The sequence below is a fragment of the Primulina tabacum genome, chromosome 5 (genome assembly GCF_025594145.1).
Source record: "Primulina tabacum isolate GXHZ01 chromosome 5, ASM2559414v2, whole genome shotgun sequence".
NCBI classification, from domain to species: domain Eukaryota; kingdom Viridiplantae; phylum Streptophyta; class Magnoliopsida; order Lamiales; family Gesneriaceae; genus Primulina; species Primulina tabacum.
The window spans coordinates 26,953,854-26,970,732 of NC_134554.1; the positions used below are offsets into that span (position 1 = coordinate 26,953,854).

Here is a 16,879-nt window from a genome sequence, read left to right on the forward strand (position 1 = left end):
TATTCTTCGAGTAAATCAAAATATCATGATAAAAATGATCACGAAATCATCGAGATATTTCTGAAATACACGGTTCATCAGACCCATAAACAAAGTTGGAGCGTTGGTCAAACCAAACGGCATGACAATAAACTCATAGTGTCCATACCTGGTTCTGAACGCTGTCTTCGAGATATCAGAATCCCTGACTCTCAGCTGATGATATCCAGATCTCATATCGATCTTGGAATAAATATAAGAACCCTGAAACTTGTCAAACAAATCATCTATACGGGGCAATGGATATTTATTCTTTACCGTTGCTTTGTTCAGTTGCCGGTAATCAATGCAGAGTCTCATTGAACCGTCTTTCTTCCTCACAAACAACACGAGAGCACCCCAAGGAGATACACTCAGTCGGATGTATCCCTTGGCCAATAAATCCTCCAACTGATCCTTCAACTCTTTCAGTTCAATCGGTGCCATTATGTACGGAGCTCTAGAAATCGGAACTATACCTGGCATCAACTCAATGCTGAAGTCTATCTCTCGAATCGGAGGCAATCCAGGAATCTCGTCTAGGAAGACATCAGCAAACTCACACACCACTGGCAAGTCCGCCAATGATGGACTCGACTTCAGTAAATCAACTGAATATACAAGGAATCCTTCCGCTCATTTCTGCAATAATCGAGTCATAGATAATACGGATATCAAAGGAATTCTGGCTCGAGAACCCTTATCGTAAAATTTCCACTCCTCAGCCATCTCAGGTCTGAATCTCACAATCTTGTGGAAACAATCAACTGCAGCTCTGTACTTGGTCAACATATCAAGTCCGATAATACAGTCAAAATCAGACAACCCAAGCACAATACAGTCTAACTCAATCTCATGCCCGTCATATCGTAGTATACAAGATCTAACAGAAGTCACTGATACAAGACCTTTTCCCAAAGGAGAAGAAACAGATACTACAGTAGATAGGGACTCAACAGGTAATGCATGCATCAATGCAAATCTCTCAGAAATAAATGTATGTGATGCACCAGTATCAATCAATACATAAGCAGGGTAACCAGAAATAGAACAGTTACCTGCAACGACATCATCAGGTGCATCATGTGCCTGCCCCTCAGTCAAAGCAAAAACTCTGGCCTGCTGTCTCGGAGGCTGACTTACTATCTGGCTTCCTCCTGGCTCTGCTGTGACTGGGTAGACTGTGCTGGCTGGAAAGAATGGACAGCAGATGGTCGTCTCCCGGTCTGAGCCACTGATCCAGATGACTCTGCTGCCTGGGATCCCTGTGCACCTCTCTGGGGACATACTCGGGCAAAATGTCCCTGCTGTCGACATATACGACAAGAGCCAAACACTCCTCGGCACTGCTCTGTGGAATGCTTCCCTCCACAAGTGCTGCAATATGATCCTGTATAACTTTGGCTCTCACCAATCTGTCTCGAGCCACTGGAATTGGAAGAACTGCTGCCAGACTTCTTAAACTGTCTTCCTCTGGCTTTCAAATAGTCCTTCTTTCCACCACTGCTGCTACCACTCTCGAATCTGGGAGGGGGTTGCTGTGGTATCGGTGCTGGGGCAACATACGAATCTTCTCTCTGTCTCATCAGACCAGCTTCTGCTCCCTTTGCTCTGTTCAGGGCGTCAGCAAAGTTTTTTGGTCACCCGGTGTTCACCAATGTAAATATCTCCGGATTCAAGCCATTGATGAACTGATCAGTCAACGCTTCTTCATTCTCGACCACATGTGGAGCATATCTCAGTAGTGTAGAGAATTTAGACACATATTCCTCAATGTTCAACTACCCTTGTCTCAGATTCGCAAACTCGGCCCCCTTGTCCTTCCTGTATGAAACTGGAAAGAACCGCTGATAAAATTCGGTCTTAAACACATTCTAGGTAATAGTCGTACCTCTATGCTCCAATGCCTTCTTCGTTGTAATCCACCAGTTCTTTGCAACGTCATGCAACTGGTGCCCTATCAGTTTCACTCTTCGCTCATCTGTATAGTCCAATGAGTCAAACAGCATCTCTATGTCATCTAGCCAACTCTCACAATCCACTGCAGTCTCAGTACCCTTCAGAGTCGGTGGATGGAATGACTGAAATCTCTTCAGGAGTTTTTCCATCGGAGTTGCTGTGACATCCATCGGAGGATTTGAAGTACTACCCTGTTCTGGTATTCTTCTGGGAGGCATATCTGATTATCAAAAAGATTAGTAATCCCAAACAATAATTCTGTTTCAGTCCTCCTCCGATCATCTTACTGCTTATTCAGAATCGGTGCTGATTCATACTCATTAATACACATTACCATATCAATTCAGATAAATCAAGTAACATGTATTAAAGCAGTAACGCATGCTAGCATATCAAAAGCAAGGAAAGATAACTCAATCTACCCCGCTCACTAGGTTCTTCTATCTCAGTCTAAAGGATCTATCGCTCTGATACCACCTGTTGTGGGGACCCGGACGCTAATCATACTCTTAATCATCATTAGGACAATTTAATCAATTAAAATAAACAGGGTCTAAATTTTTATTTTATTATTTATTTTTTTTAATGCGGAACGTAATGGAAATCATACTAGTATACATATCAGTATAAATTAAGGTACAAGTCCTGTACAACATATATAATACAACTAAGGTTCAACAACTAGCTATCAAGTGTTCAAACCCTATCTACAGCAACATCAAAGTCCGTGGTCTCCACACTAATCATGATCTTTTGTCATCTCCTCGACCCTGATCCTGTCCCACCTGTTGTCATGCGCACATACAAACACGACAACAGCCGGATAATTCCAGTGAGAATATAATCCCAGTATAAATCAACGAACATGCAATCATATAATCAATATAAAGCATGCAGCAATTATCAGATATATATCAAAGTCTGAAACATAAATAACGTCAAACTATCAATCATACTCGTAACTCCACGACTCAGACTAGACTCAATCCAAGTCTAGGGATCCCGGTTTCCAGACGTTGGTATTCCTATATCGACCAACAGTAATAGAAGAAACTCCGATTCTATCCACGTCGATATAACCAAACATCCGGTGTCTTGACCTATCCGTCACATACTGTGGCACTATCGCCAATACACTATCTTGTGACATCGTGCAATGTGCCCGTGGCGATCCCACCACTATTAGGCACTTCTGTCACAAGATCACTCGTCCAATACTTATCTAATACATGCTTCCTATAAATCAATAGAACAGCATATAAAATCCAATCAATCCATATAACAACAATAAGTATGTGATTTAGGGAAACCCAAGTATATCCTACTTGAGTCGATCTTCCAATACCACATTGACTTATACCTTTCGTTCGTAGTCTCGGTCTGAAGCAATATCAGTTCTGAACTCAAGACTGTCTCTGTAAATCTGAAACGACATAGCGAGAATCATAATATCAATATTCCATTCTCAATTCAATACTGAATCTGATTAATCTATATTTAATTCAAGTCAACGGCATAACGGCACAATCCCGAGATCTCCGTCAATACAATATCATCAGATATCAATTACAAATCATAACCCATATCCGATACAATTCATAATCAATCAATAATCCAAATGTAAGGCCCGAGATTATATCATTTTAATCCGAGATTATTTAATTTACGAATTTTGGAATGATGAATTAAATTCCAAGATTTTTGTAATTAATTAGGATTGAAATGGAATTAAAAAGAGTTTTGAGGACCAAATTGCAAATAGTGAAGAATTCAGGGGCTAAAGTGCAATTTTGGGACTTGAGTGGGACACTTGTCATGCAACTTGATATATAAAGTTCAATTCTCCTCCATTCTTCAGCCAAGGGAAACGATAAAGAATACAGAGAATTCATAAATTTTCATTTTGCTTTGAATTGTGATTTTTAAAGAACCGTCTATCAGAATTTGAATCCGGACACAGTACTGTACTCTTCTCGTCGACAACTACAACCGGACGTAAGTTTTATTGAGTTCTGTTATCATTTGAAATTATGATATTGGAGGAATTATTGTTTGATTATTATTATGGTCAAAATACTAGAGCATGGTAAAACTGCCACTCCTTTGGTAACTTTATTTGTTGCTTAATTTGATCCCAATTGTGAGAGGATTTTTATCTCATGCTTGCCACCAATATTGTAGATATTAACATCAACTTTCTACAGCCAAAAACTTGTTGCGACTCTGATTGTTGCACTCCCAAGATCAGGTTGTTCACAAGTAGTATAATTCGGTGAGTCCGAATATCGTATCCACAGGGAAGCTAAGGTAATTACAAGTCCACTACAATGTCTTTTTGTTTTTGTTTTTTATTTCTTTTAATGGTTTGAATCTTTAATTGGTAATTTTTAATTGTTCAAATTTTAATATAAGTAGTTGAGATTAAAGGATCCACTCTTGGTATTTTAATAAAGTTAACGTTAACGAACAATATTGAAATCCACTTAATAAAATGGTTCCAATATATTAAATAATCATATTTATATTATGTTATATATTATTATCTCATAAGTATATAATATATACCAAAACTTATAAATGTAGTCAAGTATTTATTGTGCTATATATATTTATAAACACTAAATCAAGGTTCCCACTTTAAATGGTTGATAAAACCAAACAAACATTTAAATGGTACCAATAAATTAATATTATGATATATTTATATATAGTAAATCAAGGTTCCCACTTTAAACGGTTGGTAAAACCAAACAAACATTTAAATGGTTCCAAGAATTTAATATTATAATATATTCATATATAATAAATCAAGGCATCCACTTTAAATGGTTGGTAACACCAAACTAACATTTAAATGGTTCCAAGAATTTAGTGTAACATATAGCAACAATAAATCAAAACTCCCACTTATAAGTAGGGTATAAAAATGCTTAAAGAAATAAATATAACATAAACAATAAATAATTATTAAATAATATAAAACATAGATTCTTACCTATTAGTAACTTCATTATCATGCCAAGAGTTTCACCTTTTCATCTCAACTTTAGGAAGTTAGCTATTCATTATTCAAAGTGTAAAACTTTGAATATGAAATTAACATGCTAATTATATTTAAATGAAGAAATAAAGAAAAAATATAGAGAGAAATATTATGAACTCAAAGGTTTGTTCATAAAATGAGGGATATCTCAATACATTACAATGCACCCCTATTTATAGCCAAATTTGGGGAGACAACCACAAATAAAATATTATTTTTTTACACATAAGTCTTCATTGGTGTAATCAATGAAGACTTATGTGTTTAATTTAAATAGAAATGTAATCAAAACTATCTAAGTGTTTAAATTAAATTTGAAATTGTCAAAGTTATATCAAGATCATCATAATTATAATTTATAAAATAATTTGAGATGATCAATTCTTGGAACCATTTAAATGTTAGTTTGGTGTTACCAACCATTTAAAGTGGATGCCTTATGTGTAAAAAATAATATTTTATTTGTGGTTGTCTCCCCAAATTTGGCTATAAATAGGGGTGCATTGTAATGTATTGAGATATCCCTCATTCTATGAACAAACCTTTGAGTTCATAATATTTCTCTCTATATTTTTCCTTTATTTCTTCATTTAAATATAATTAGCATGTTAATTTCATATTCAAAGTTTTACACTTCGAATAATGAATAGCTAACTTCCTAAAGTTGAGATGAAAAGGTGAAACTCTTGGCATGATAATAAGGTTACTAAAAGATAAGAATCTATGTTTTATATTATTTAATAATTATTTATTGTTTATGTTATATTTATTTCTTTAAGCATTTTTATACCCTATTTATAAGTGGGAGTTTTGATTTATTGTTGCTATATGTTACACTAAATTCTTGGAACCATTTAAATGTTAGTTTGGTGTTACCAACCATTTAAAGTAGATGCCTTGATTTATTATATATGAATATATTATAATATTAAATTTTTGGAACCATTTAAATGTTAGTTTGGTATTACCAACCATTTAAAGTGGATGCCTTGATTTATTATATATGAATATATTATAATATTAAATTCTTTGAACCATTTAAATGTTTGTTTGGTTTTACCAACCATTTAAAGTGGGAACCTTGATTTAGTGTTTACAAATATATATAGCACAATAAATACTTGACCACATTTATAAGTTTTGGTATATATTATATACTTATAAGATAATAATATATAACATAATATAAATATGATTATTTAATATATTGGAACCATTTTATTAAGTGGATTTCAATAATGTTCGTTAATGTTAACTTTATTAAAATACCAAGAGTGGATCCCTTAATCTCAACTGCTTAAATTAAAATTTGAACAATTAAAATTTACCCATTAAAGATTCAAACAATTAAAATTAAAAAGAAACAAAAACAAAAAGACATTGTAGTGGACTTGTAATTACCTTAGCTTCCCTGTGGATACGATATTCGGACTCACCGAATTATACTACTTGTGGACAACCTGCTCTTGGGAGTGCAACAATCAAAGTCGCAACAAGTTTTTGTGTGATAAACATCAAAATTGTACATTAATTAAATGTTTTTTAATATAAATATATAGTTTTTGTTTTATTAAATGTTTAAATATTATATGTTTTATAATAAATTGTATAAAATATAAGTTGTTCTGTAATTACAAGTTTTTACTATTTTTTACAGGTTCGATAAAACAAGAATAAACTTGGCGTTGCGAATGAGATTAATGTGATTCTTGGACCTGTAGAAAGTTGATATTAATATCTAAAATATTGTTGCCAAGCATGAGATAAAAATCCTCTCACAATTGGGATCAAATTAAGCAACAAATAAAGTTACCAAAGGAGTGGCAGTTTTACCATGCTCTAGTATTTTGACCATATCTCTCAAATTACTTGGTCAAATGGTTTGAAAAAAATACCACAACTAGACAACTTAATTATCCACATGTTTCTTTTTATGTGAAGAAGCAAATTCCAAGAAGAAGATTTTCAAAAGTGATGTGTACTATAATATAATATCATGGAACACCAATGAAGACTTTTGTGTAAAAAAATAATATTTTATTTGTTGTTGTCTCCCCAAATTTGGCTATAAATAGGGGTGCATTATAATGTATTGAGATATCCCTCATTCTATGAACAAACCTTTGAGTTCATAATATTTCTCTCTATATTTTTCCTTTATTTATTCATTTAAATATAATTAGCATGTTAATTTCATATTCAAAGTTTTACACTTTGAATAATGAATTACTAACTTCCTAAAGTTGAGATGAAAAGGTGAAACTCTTGGCATGATAATAAGGTTACTAAGAGGTAAGAATCTATGTTTTATATTATTTAATCATTATTTATTGTTTATGTTATATTTATTTCTTTAAGCATTTTTATACCCTACTTATAAGTGGGAGTTTTGATTTATTGTTGCTATATGTTACACTAAATTCTTGGAACCATTTAAATGTTAGTTTGGTGTTACCAACCATTTAAAGTGGATGCCTTGATTTATTATATATGAATATATTATAATATTAAATTCTTGGAACCATTTAAATGTTTGTTTGGTTTTACCAACCATTTAAAGTGGATGCCTTGATTTATTATATATGAATATATCATAATATAAAATTCTTGGAACCATTTAAATGTTTGTTTGGTTTTACCAACCATTTAAAGTGGATGCCTTGATTTATTATATATGAATATATCATAATATTAAATTCTTGGAACCATTTAAATGTTTGTTTGGTTTTACCAACCATTTAAAGTGGGAACCTTGATTTAGTGTTTACAAATATATATAGCACAATAAATACTTGACCACATTTATAAGTTTTGGTATATATTATATACTTATAAGATAATAATATATAACATAATATAAATATGATTATTTAATATATTTGAACCATTTTATTAAGTGGATTTCAATAATGTTCGTTAATGTTAACTTTATTAAAATCTAAGAGTGGATATTTTAATCTCAACTACTTAAATTAAAATTTACCCATTAAAGATTCAAACAATTAAAATTAAAAAGAAACAAAAACAAAAAGACATTGTAGTGGACTTGTAATTCCCTTAGCTTACAAACACTTGTTGCGACTTTGATTGTTGCACTCCCAAGAGCAGGTTGTCCACAAATAGTATAATTCGATGAGTTCGAATATCGTATCCACAGAGAAGCTAAGGTAATTACAAGTCCACTACAATTTCTTTTTGTTTTTGTTTTTGTTTTTGTTTCTTTTTAATTTTAATTGTTTGAATCTTTAATGGTTAATTTTAATTGTTCAAAATTTTAATTAAGTAGTTGAGATTAAAGGATCCACTCTTGGTATTTTAATAAAGTTAACATTAACGAACATTATTGAAATCCACTTAATAAAATGGTTCCAATATATTAAATAATCATATTTATATTATGCTATATATTATTATCTTATAAGTATATAATATATACCAAAACTTATAAATGTGTTAAAGTATTTATTGTGCTATATATATATTTGTAAACACTAAATCAAGGTTCCCACTTTAAATGGTTGGTAAAACCAAACTAACATTTAAATAGTACCAAGAAATTAATATTATAATATATTTATATATAGTAAATCAAAGTTCCCACTTTAAATGGTTGGGTAAACCAAACAAACATTTAAATGGTTCCAAGAATTTAATATTATAATATATTCATATATAATAAATCAAGGCATCTACTTTAAATGGTTGGTAACACCAAACTAACATTTAAATGGTTCCAAGAATTTAGTGTAACATATAGCAACAATAAATCAAAACTCCTACTTATAAGTAGGGTATAAAAATGCTTAAAGAAATAAATATAACATAAACAATAAATAATGATTAAATAATATAAAACATAGATTCTTACCTTTTAGTAACCTTATTATCATGCCAAGAGTTTCACCTTTTCATCTCAACTTTAGGAAGTTAGCTATTCATTATTCAAAGTGTAAAACTTTGAATATGAAATTAACATGCTAATTATATTTAAATGAAGAAATAAAGGAAAAATATAGAGAGAAATATTATGAACTCAAAGGTTTGTTCATAGAATGAGGGATATCTCAATACATTACAATGCACCCCTTTTTATAGCCAAATTTGGGGAGACAACAACAAATAAAATATTATTTTTTTACACAAAAGTCTTCATTGGTGTTCCAAGATATTATATTATATTACACATCACTTTTGAAAATCTTCTTCTCTAAATTTGCTTCTTCACATAAAAAGAAACATGTGGATAATTGAGTTGTCTAGTTGTGGTATTTTTTTCAAACCATTTGACCAAGTAATTTGAGAAATATGGTCAAAATACTAGAGCATGGTAAAACTGCCACTCCTTTGGTAACTTTATTTGTTGCTTAATTTGATCCCAATTGTGAGAGGATTTTTATCTCATGCTTGCCACCAATATTGTAGATATTAACATCAACTTTCTACAGGTCCAAGAATCACATTAATCCCATTCGCAACGCCAAGTTTATTCTTGTTTTATCGAACCTGTAAAAAATAGTAAAAACTTGTAATTACACAACAACTTATATTTTATACAATTTATTATAAAACATATAATATTTAAACATTTAATAAAACAAAAACTATATATTTATATTATAAAACATTTAATTAATGTACAATTTTAATGTTTATCACACCTCCCAACCAGCTTATTGCTAGTCCCTAGCAATTTAAGCGTTAATAGCAATACAAAACATATTGATTAATTTAAATAGAAATGTAATCAAAACTATCTAAGTGTTTAAATTAAATTTGAAAATTGTCAAAGTTATATCAAGATCATCATAATTATAATTTATGAAATAATTTGAGATGATCAATTCAAAGCTTATTTCAGGTAGTTAAATGTACACGGCCTTCAGAAATTCCTAGTAAGAGTCTCAGCTCCATATCTTCACAGGTTAATAAATGTTTCAATTTATGGCAACGATTTCTCCCATGGAGTTGGAATACAGATAAATGCTCAGAAAAATGGTTTACAGAATGCAGACAGACAAACGAGCCAAACTAATCAAAAGATAGAAAATCCATTGATTCAAAATCTAGTTGTTCTTATTATATATTTTTTCCTGATATTTTTTTTTTTGCATAACATCATGGAATCAGACTAAGTTTATGCTTCTTGACCACATATTTATTTAATTTGTACAATAAATTTCTCTCTCTTTTTTGTTTTTTGTTTGTTTTTTTTTATGAGAGATATATGGGTCGTAGCATATAACTTAAAAATTACATAGATCTTCAATATCTTTTTTTTGTATTTTTCTCCCATTTTCTTTTCAGGAAATATCATTTTTTTTCTTCAAAATAAGAACTCAAGATCTAAACAATAGATAGTTTCTCTCATAATCAATAAAGGCTCGAAAGATGTTTTCTCAATCCTCTCCACTCACTCACAAAATATGTGTGAGTTTAAAATTATAGGCACTCTTATAAGGTATATCTTGGGCCATATACTTTAATACCTGATTTTATCACAATGGTTAATCACTCGAAAAGATTTCATAAATCATATTTTTATATTGATCAGAATATTAAAATTGACTTTTTTTCAAATAAAAATTTAAACATTCTTAAATAGATTAATGCATGTTCTAATTTAGATATTTCAAACATGTAATGTATGACATCTTATAAATGTGGTCAAGTATTTACTGTGCTATATATATTTGTAAACACTAAATCAAGGTTCCCACTTTAAATGGTTGGTAAAACCAAACAAACATTTAAATGGTACCAATAAATTAATACTATGATATATTCATATATAATAAATCAATGAATCCAATTTAAATGGTTGGTAAAACCAAACTAACAATTAAATGGCTCCAAGAATTTAATATTATAATATATTTATATATAATAAATCAAGGCATCCACTTTAAATGGTTGGTAATACCAAACTAACATTTAAATGGTTCCAAGAATTTAGTGTAACATATAGCAACAATAAATCAAAACTCTCACTTATAAGTAGGGTATAAAAATACTTAAAGAAATAAATATAACATAAACAATAAATAATGATTAAATAATATAAAACATAGATTCTTACCTTATAGTAACCTTATTAACATGCCAAGAGTTTCACCTTTTCATCTCAACTTTAGGAAGTTAGCTATTCATTATTCAAAGTGTAAAACTTTGAATATGAAATTAACATGCTAATTATATTTAAATGAAGAAATAAAGAAAAAATATAGAGAGAAATATTATGAACTCAAAGGTTTGTTCATAGAATGAGGGATATCTCAATACATTACAATGCACCCCTTTTTATAGCCAAATTTGGGGAGACAACAACAAATAAAATATTATTTTTTTACACAAAAGTCTTCATTGGTGTTCCAAGATATTATATTATATTACACATCACTTTTGAAAATCTTCTTCTCCAAATTTGCTTCTTCACATAAAAAGAAACATGTGGATAATTGAGTTGTCTAGTTGTGGTATTTTTTTCAAACCATTTGACCAAGTAATTTGAGAAATATGGTCAAAATACTAGAGCATGGTAAAACTGCCACTCCTTTGGTAACTTTATTTGTTGCTTAATTTGATCCCAATTGTGAGAGGATTTTTATCTCATGCTTGCCACCAATATTGTAGATATTAACATCAACTTTCTACAGGTCCAAGAATCACATTAATCCCATTCGCAACGCCAAGTTTATTCTTGTTTTATCGAACCTGTAAAAAATAGTAAAAACTTGTAATTACACAACAACTTATATTTTATACAATTTATTATAAAACATATAATATTTAAACATTTAATAAAACAAAAACTATATATTTATATTATAAAACATTTAATTAATGTACAATTTTTGTGTTTATCACACCTCCCAACCAGCTTATTGCTAGTCCCTAGCAATTTAAGCGTTAATAGCAATACAAAACATATTGATTAATTTAAATAGAAATGTAATCAAAACTATCTAAGTGTTTAAATTAAATTTGAAAATTGTCAAAGTTATATCAAGATCATCATAATTATAATTTATGAAATAATTTGAGATGATCAATTCAAAGCTTATTTCAGGTAGTTAAATGTACACGGCCTTCAGAAATTCCTAGTAAGAGTCTCAACTCCATATCCTCACAGGTTAATAAATGTTTCAATTTATGGCAACGATTTCTCTCATGGAGTTGGAATACAGATAAATGCTCAGAAAAATGGTTTACAGAATGCTGACAGACAAACGAGCCAAACTAATCAAAAGATAGAAAATCCATTGATTCAAAATCTAGTTGTTCTTATTATATATTTTTTCCTGATATTTTTTTCTTTTTTGCATAACATCATGGAATCAGACTAAGTTTATGCTTCTTGACCACATATTTATTTAATTTGTACAATAAATTTCTCTCTCTTTTTTGTTTTTTGTTTGTTTTTTTTTTATGAGAGATATATGGGTCGTAGCATATAACTTAAAAATTACATAGATCTTCAATATCTTTCTTTTTGTATTTTTCTCCCATTTTTTTTTTCAGGAAATATCATTTTTTTTCTTCAAAATAAGAACTCAAGATCTAAACAATAGATAGTCTCTCTCATGATCAATAAAGGCTCGAAAGCTGTTTTCTCAATCCTCTCCACTCACTCACAAAATATGTGTGAGTTTAAAATTATAGGCACTCTTATAAGGTATATCTTGGGCCATATACTTTAATACCTGATTTTATCACAATGGTTAATCACTCAAAAAGATTTTATAAATCATATTTTTATATTGATCAGAATACTAAAATTGACTTTTTTTCAAATAAAAATTTAAACATTCTTAAATAGATCAATGCATGTTCTAATTTAAATCTTTCAAACATGTAATGTATGACATTTTTGCAAAAATTACTAAGATACAAACAATAAACATGATTTTATTTTAAAATAATATATATTATTTTTTTTATTTATTTTTTAAATTTTTTTTTTATAAGTTTGTTCTCCCCTAATCAGAATATGACATTGTCCCTAATGTCAAAATAACTATTAATAAAGAGTACGTAATGAAAGAGATATCACTTGGAATTTTATTGAAGATAACAAACTGAAACAAACGCAAACCAATCCACGACTTTTAAATCAACTGATCCAACTTCCTTTTCTTACTGCTTGATTGCGACCAATTGATCTTTGTTATCATCGGATCAGGCTTATGAACAAAAGCTTCCAAATCATCAATTAATTGGTCGGCAGTCGAAGCACAGATGAGCATCCGTCGTGAATTTTCTGAAATGAAATTCTGTTCCACAGCTTTATCAAGAAATGTCAACAAACTGTCAAAATAATTATTGATATTCAACAAGCCCACAGGTTTATTATGGATATTAAGTTGTGCCCAAGAAACAGTGTGAAAAATTTCTTCTAATGTACCAAAACCACCTGGTAGTGCGATAAAAGCATCAGAATTTTCAATCATTTGAGTGATTCTTTCATACATAGAAGAAACTTTTAATTCCTCCCCAATCGTAACACCTGTAATATTTCCTTCAGCTAAAGCTGTAGGAATAATACCCAAAACCTGACTACCTCCAAGATAAGCAGATGTTGAAATAGATCGCATTAACCCAATATTACCTCCCCCATATACCAAGTGAATTTTTCTCTCAGCCAATATCTTTCCAAGATTATTCGCTGCTTCTACAAACACTTCATTTTTTCCAGGACTCGACCCACAAAATACACAAATATTTTTCAATGTTTGTGCAGAGGATCCAGCCATATTTTTACTTTTTTTTTTGGTCTGTGAAAATAGAGAGAAAGATGAGAGATTTTATAGGAGTAATATGTTATAATGACAAAACTATGGGTCACAGCTGTAAACAGAATAAATAGTAAAAACAATAATAACACACATGCATATAAACAGTAGTGTGATTGTGGCTCACAATTTTCCTCTGGTTTTACGTCCAGAAATGGCTTCAACGCCTTCTATGAGTCGAAGATATGCTTCCCATCCAATTTTCTTATAAATTGGCAAACAGGGTCTTTTTTAGTCGGATTCCCAAGACTATGACGCTCATCTTGGAATTGTTTCCATAAACGGAGAAGTTCAATATGCACATGTCCACTAGAATGCGTCTCAAGAGTCAATAAGATGTTATCTAAAGACTCCTTACTCAGCCCATTCTTAATGAAACCAATTTTATCTTCTCTGTTATTGGAAACACATCCCAAAGATCTGCATCGTTTGTCACAAGTCCATCTTGCACACTTATGACAAACCCCTAAACTTTTGGCCCTTCGTTTTTTCGCATAAGTGCTTTTTCCTAATCCAGGCAAATACCGAATGAGCAATGATTGTGGAACTTCTCCTCCTAATCGGACCTTAGCTTCTATTACAAGACGAATATCTTCTGGAATTCCTTTTTGCATTAGCAATCTCAATCTTTCACACCTTCCTGCATAAATGTTTCTTAGAACATTTTCAGAAACAGAGGGAAAATATTTACAAATTTTTGAGAGAATTTCATCCATTTTGAAAAGAAAAGAAATTATTATTTTTTTTATTTTTGTATCAGCAATTGTGGGAAACTGATTTAACCGACTATGAGAGTCACGGAGTACCGTTATCCGCCATTTAACCGGGAAAAATAAAAATATTAAGAAAACCTGAAATAAAAACAAACAAACTTAAATGCAACACAAAAAAAATCAAGGATCAGAAAGGGAAATAAACTCTTCTTGAAAGATTTCATTTTCTAAAAATGGTTTAAGCCTTTGTCCATTTACTTTAAAAATATCACCATTTTTAGGATTTTCAATATCCACAGCTCCATAAGTATACACATGCTTTACAACATATGGGCCAGTCCATCTTGATCGTAATTTTCCTGGGAATATGTGAAGTCGAGAATTATAAAGAAAAACTTTTTTACCAATCTCAAAAGATTTTCTAAGAATTGTTTTATCATGAAATGATTTGATTTTTGCTTTATAAATCCTTGAATTCTCATACGCGTCATTTCTGAGTTCATCAAGTTCATTAAGTTGCAATTTATGCAATTTGTTGGCATCATCCATGCTTGAATTTAAAGTTTTGATCGTCCAATAAGCTTTATGTTCCAATTCCACAGGCAAATGACAATGTTTTCCATAAACCAACCTATAGGGAGACATATTCAATGATGTTTTAAAAGCTGTTCGATATGCCCAAAGTGCATCATTAAGTCGAAGAGACCAATCTTTTCTATTTGAGTTAACAGTTTTTTCCAAAATTTGCTTTATCTCCCTATTAGCTAATTCAACTTGTCCATTTGTTTGAGGATGATAAGGAGTAGTTACTTTATGAGTAATACCATATTTTTTCATTAATGAAGCAAATGGTTTATTAACAAAGTGAGTTCCCCCATCACTTATCATGGCCCGAGGAATTCCAAATCTACTAAAAATATTTTCTTTTAAAAATTTGATGACGATTTTATGATCATTTGTTCGACATGGAATTGCCTCTATCCATTTGGAAACATAATCAACTGCAACTAAAATATACAAGTATCCAAACGACGGTGGAAAAGGTCCCATAAAATCTATTCCCCAACAATCAAAGATTTCAATTTCAATGATAGGATTTAAAGGCATCATGTTTCTTTTTGAAATCGCACCCAATTTTTGACAATTTTCACAGATCTTGCAGATTTTGTGGGTGTCTTTAAACAAAGTGGGCCAATAAAATCCACACTACAAGATTTTTGCAGCCGTTTTCTTTGAAGAAAAATGTCCTCCGCATGCTTCTGAATGACAAAATTTAATGACACTACTTACCTCATTGTCGGGTATGCAACGTCGAAAAATTTGATCTGGACAATACTTGAACAGATACGGATCATCCCAATAAAAGTTTTTTACCTCATTCAAAAATTTTCTTTTATCTTGGGAACTCCATTGCGGTGACATTTTTCCTGTCACAAGAAAATTTACTATGTTAGCAAACCAAGGTGTAGTAGTAACTGAAAATAGATGTTCATCAGGAAAATTATCGTTAATTGGTGTCATTTCACAAGATGATCCTGTTACTAGTCTCGATAAATGATCGGCTACGACATTCTCGGTTCCTTTTTTATCTTTGATCACAATGCCAAATTCTTGGAGTAACAAAATCCATCGTATCAGTCGTGGCTTTGCATCCTGTTTGGTCAACAAATATCTAATAGCAGAATGATCAGTAAACACAATAGTCGTTGATCCAATTAAATAAGAACGAAATTTATCTAATGCAAATATTACAACAAGTAGTTCTTTTTCAGTTGTGGAGTAATTCATTTGAGCATTGTTTAAAGTTCTACTTGCATAATATATCACATAAGGCTTACCGTTTCTTCTTTGACCCAGTACTGCATCGATTGCATAATCACTCGCATCGCACATGATTTCAAATGGTAAAGACCAATCAGGAGGTTGCATGAAAGGAGCTGATGTTAAATGTCGAATAATATTATCAAAAGCATTTTGACATTCTTGAGTCCACTCAAATGCAGTGTCTTTTGTTAAGAGGTTACAAATGGGTTTAGAGATTAAACTAAAGTCCTTTATAAACCTCCCAAAAATGAGCGAATTTCTTTAATGGTTTTTGGAGGGGGTAAATTGGCAATGACATCAACTTTTGCTTTATCAACTTCAATTCCATGAGATGACACGACATGTCCCAAAACAATTCCAGAAGTAATCATGTAATGACATTTTTCCCAATTTAAAATAAGACTTTTTTCCTCGCATCTTTTTAAAACTTTTTCCAAATTTTCAAGACAATTATCAAATGTATTCCCAAAGACAGTTAAATCAGCCATGAAAATTTCCAAACAATTTTCAACCATGTCACAAAAAATGCTTAG

General features: G+C 30.9%; 1 protein-coding gene across 1 annotated transcript in view; it reads right to left on the bottom strand.

Moving 5' to 3' along the window:
* The window catches only part of LOC142544305 (uncharacterized), a 57,476-nt gene that overhangs the window by 16,379 nt on the left and 24,218 nt on the right, over nt 1-16,879 (bottom strand). The window contains exons 3-7 of the mRNA XM_075651366.1: nt 16,334-16,528; nt 15,776-16,132; nt 15,252-15,529; nt 14,795-14,840; nt 13,254-13,625 (exon numbers count right to left, since the gene is read on the bottom strand). Coding sequence (XP_075507481.1) covers nt 13,254-13,625; nt 14,795-14,840; nt 15,252-15,529; nt 15,776-16,132; nt 16,334-16,528 — 1,248 coding nt within the window. The remainder of the gene's footprint in view (nt 1-13,253; nt 13,626-14,794; nt 14,841-15,251; nt 15,530-15,775; nt 16,133-16,333; nt 16,529-16,879) is intronic.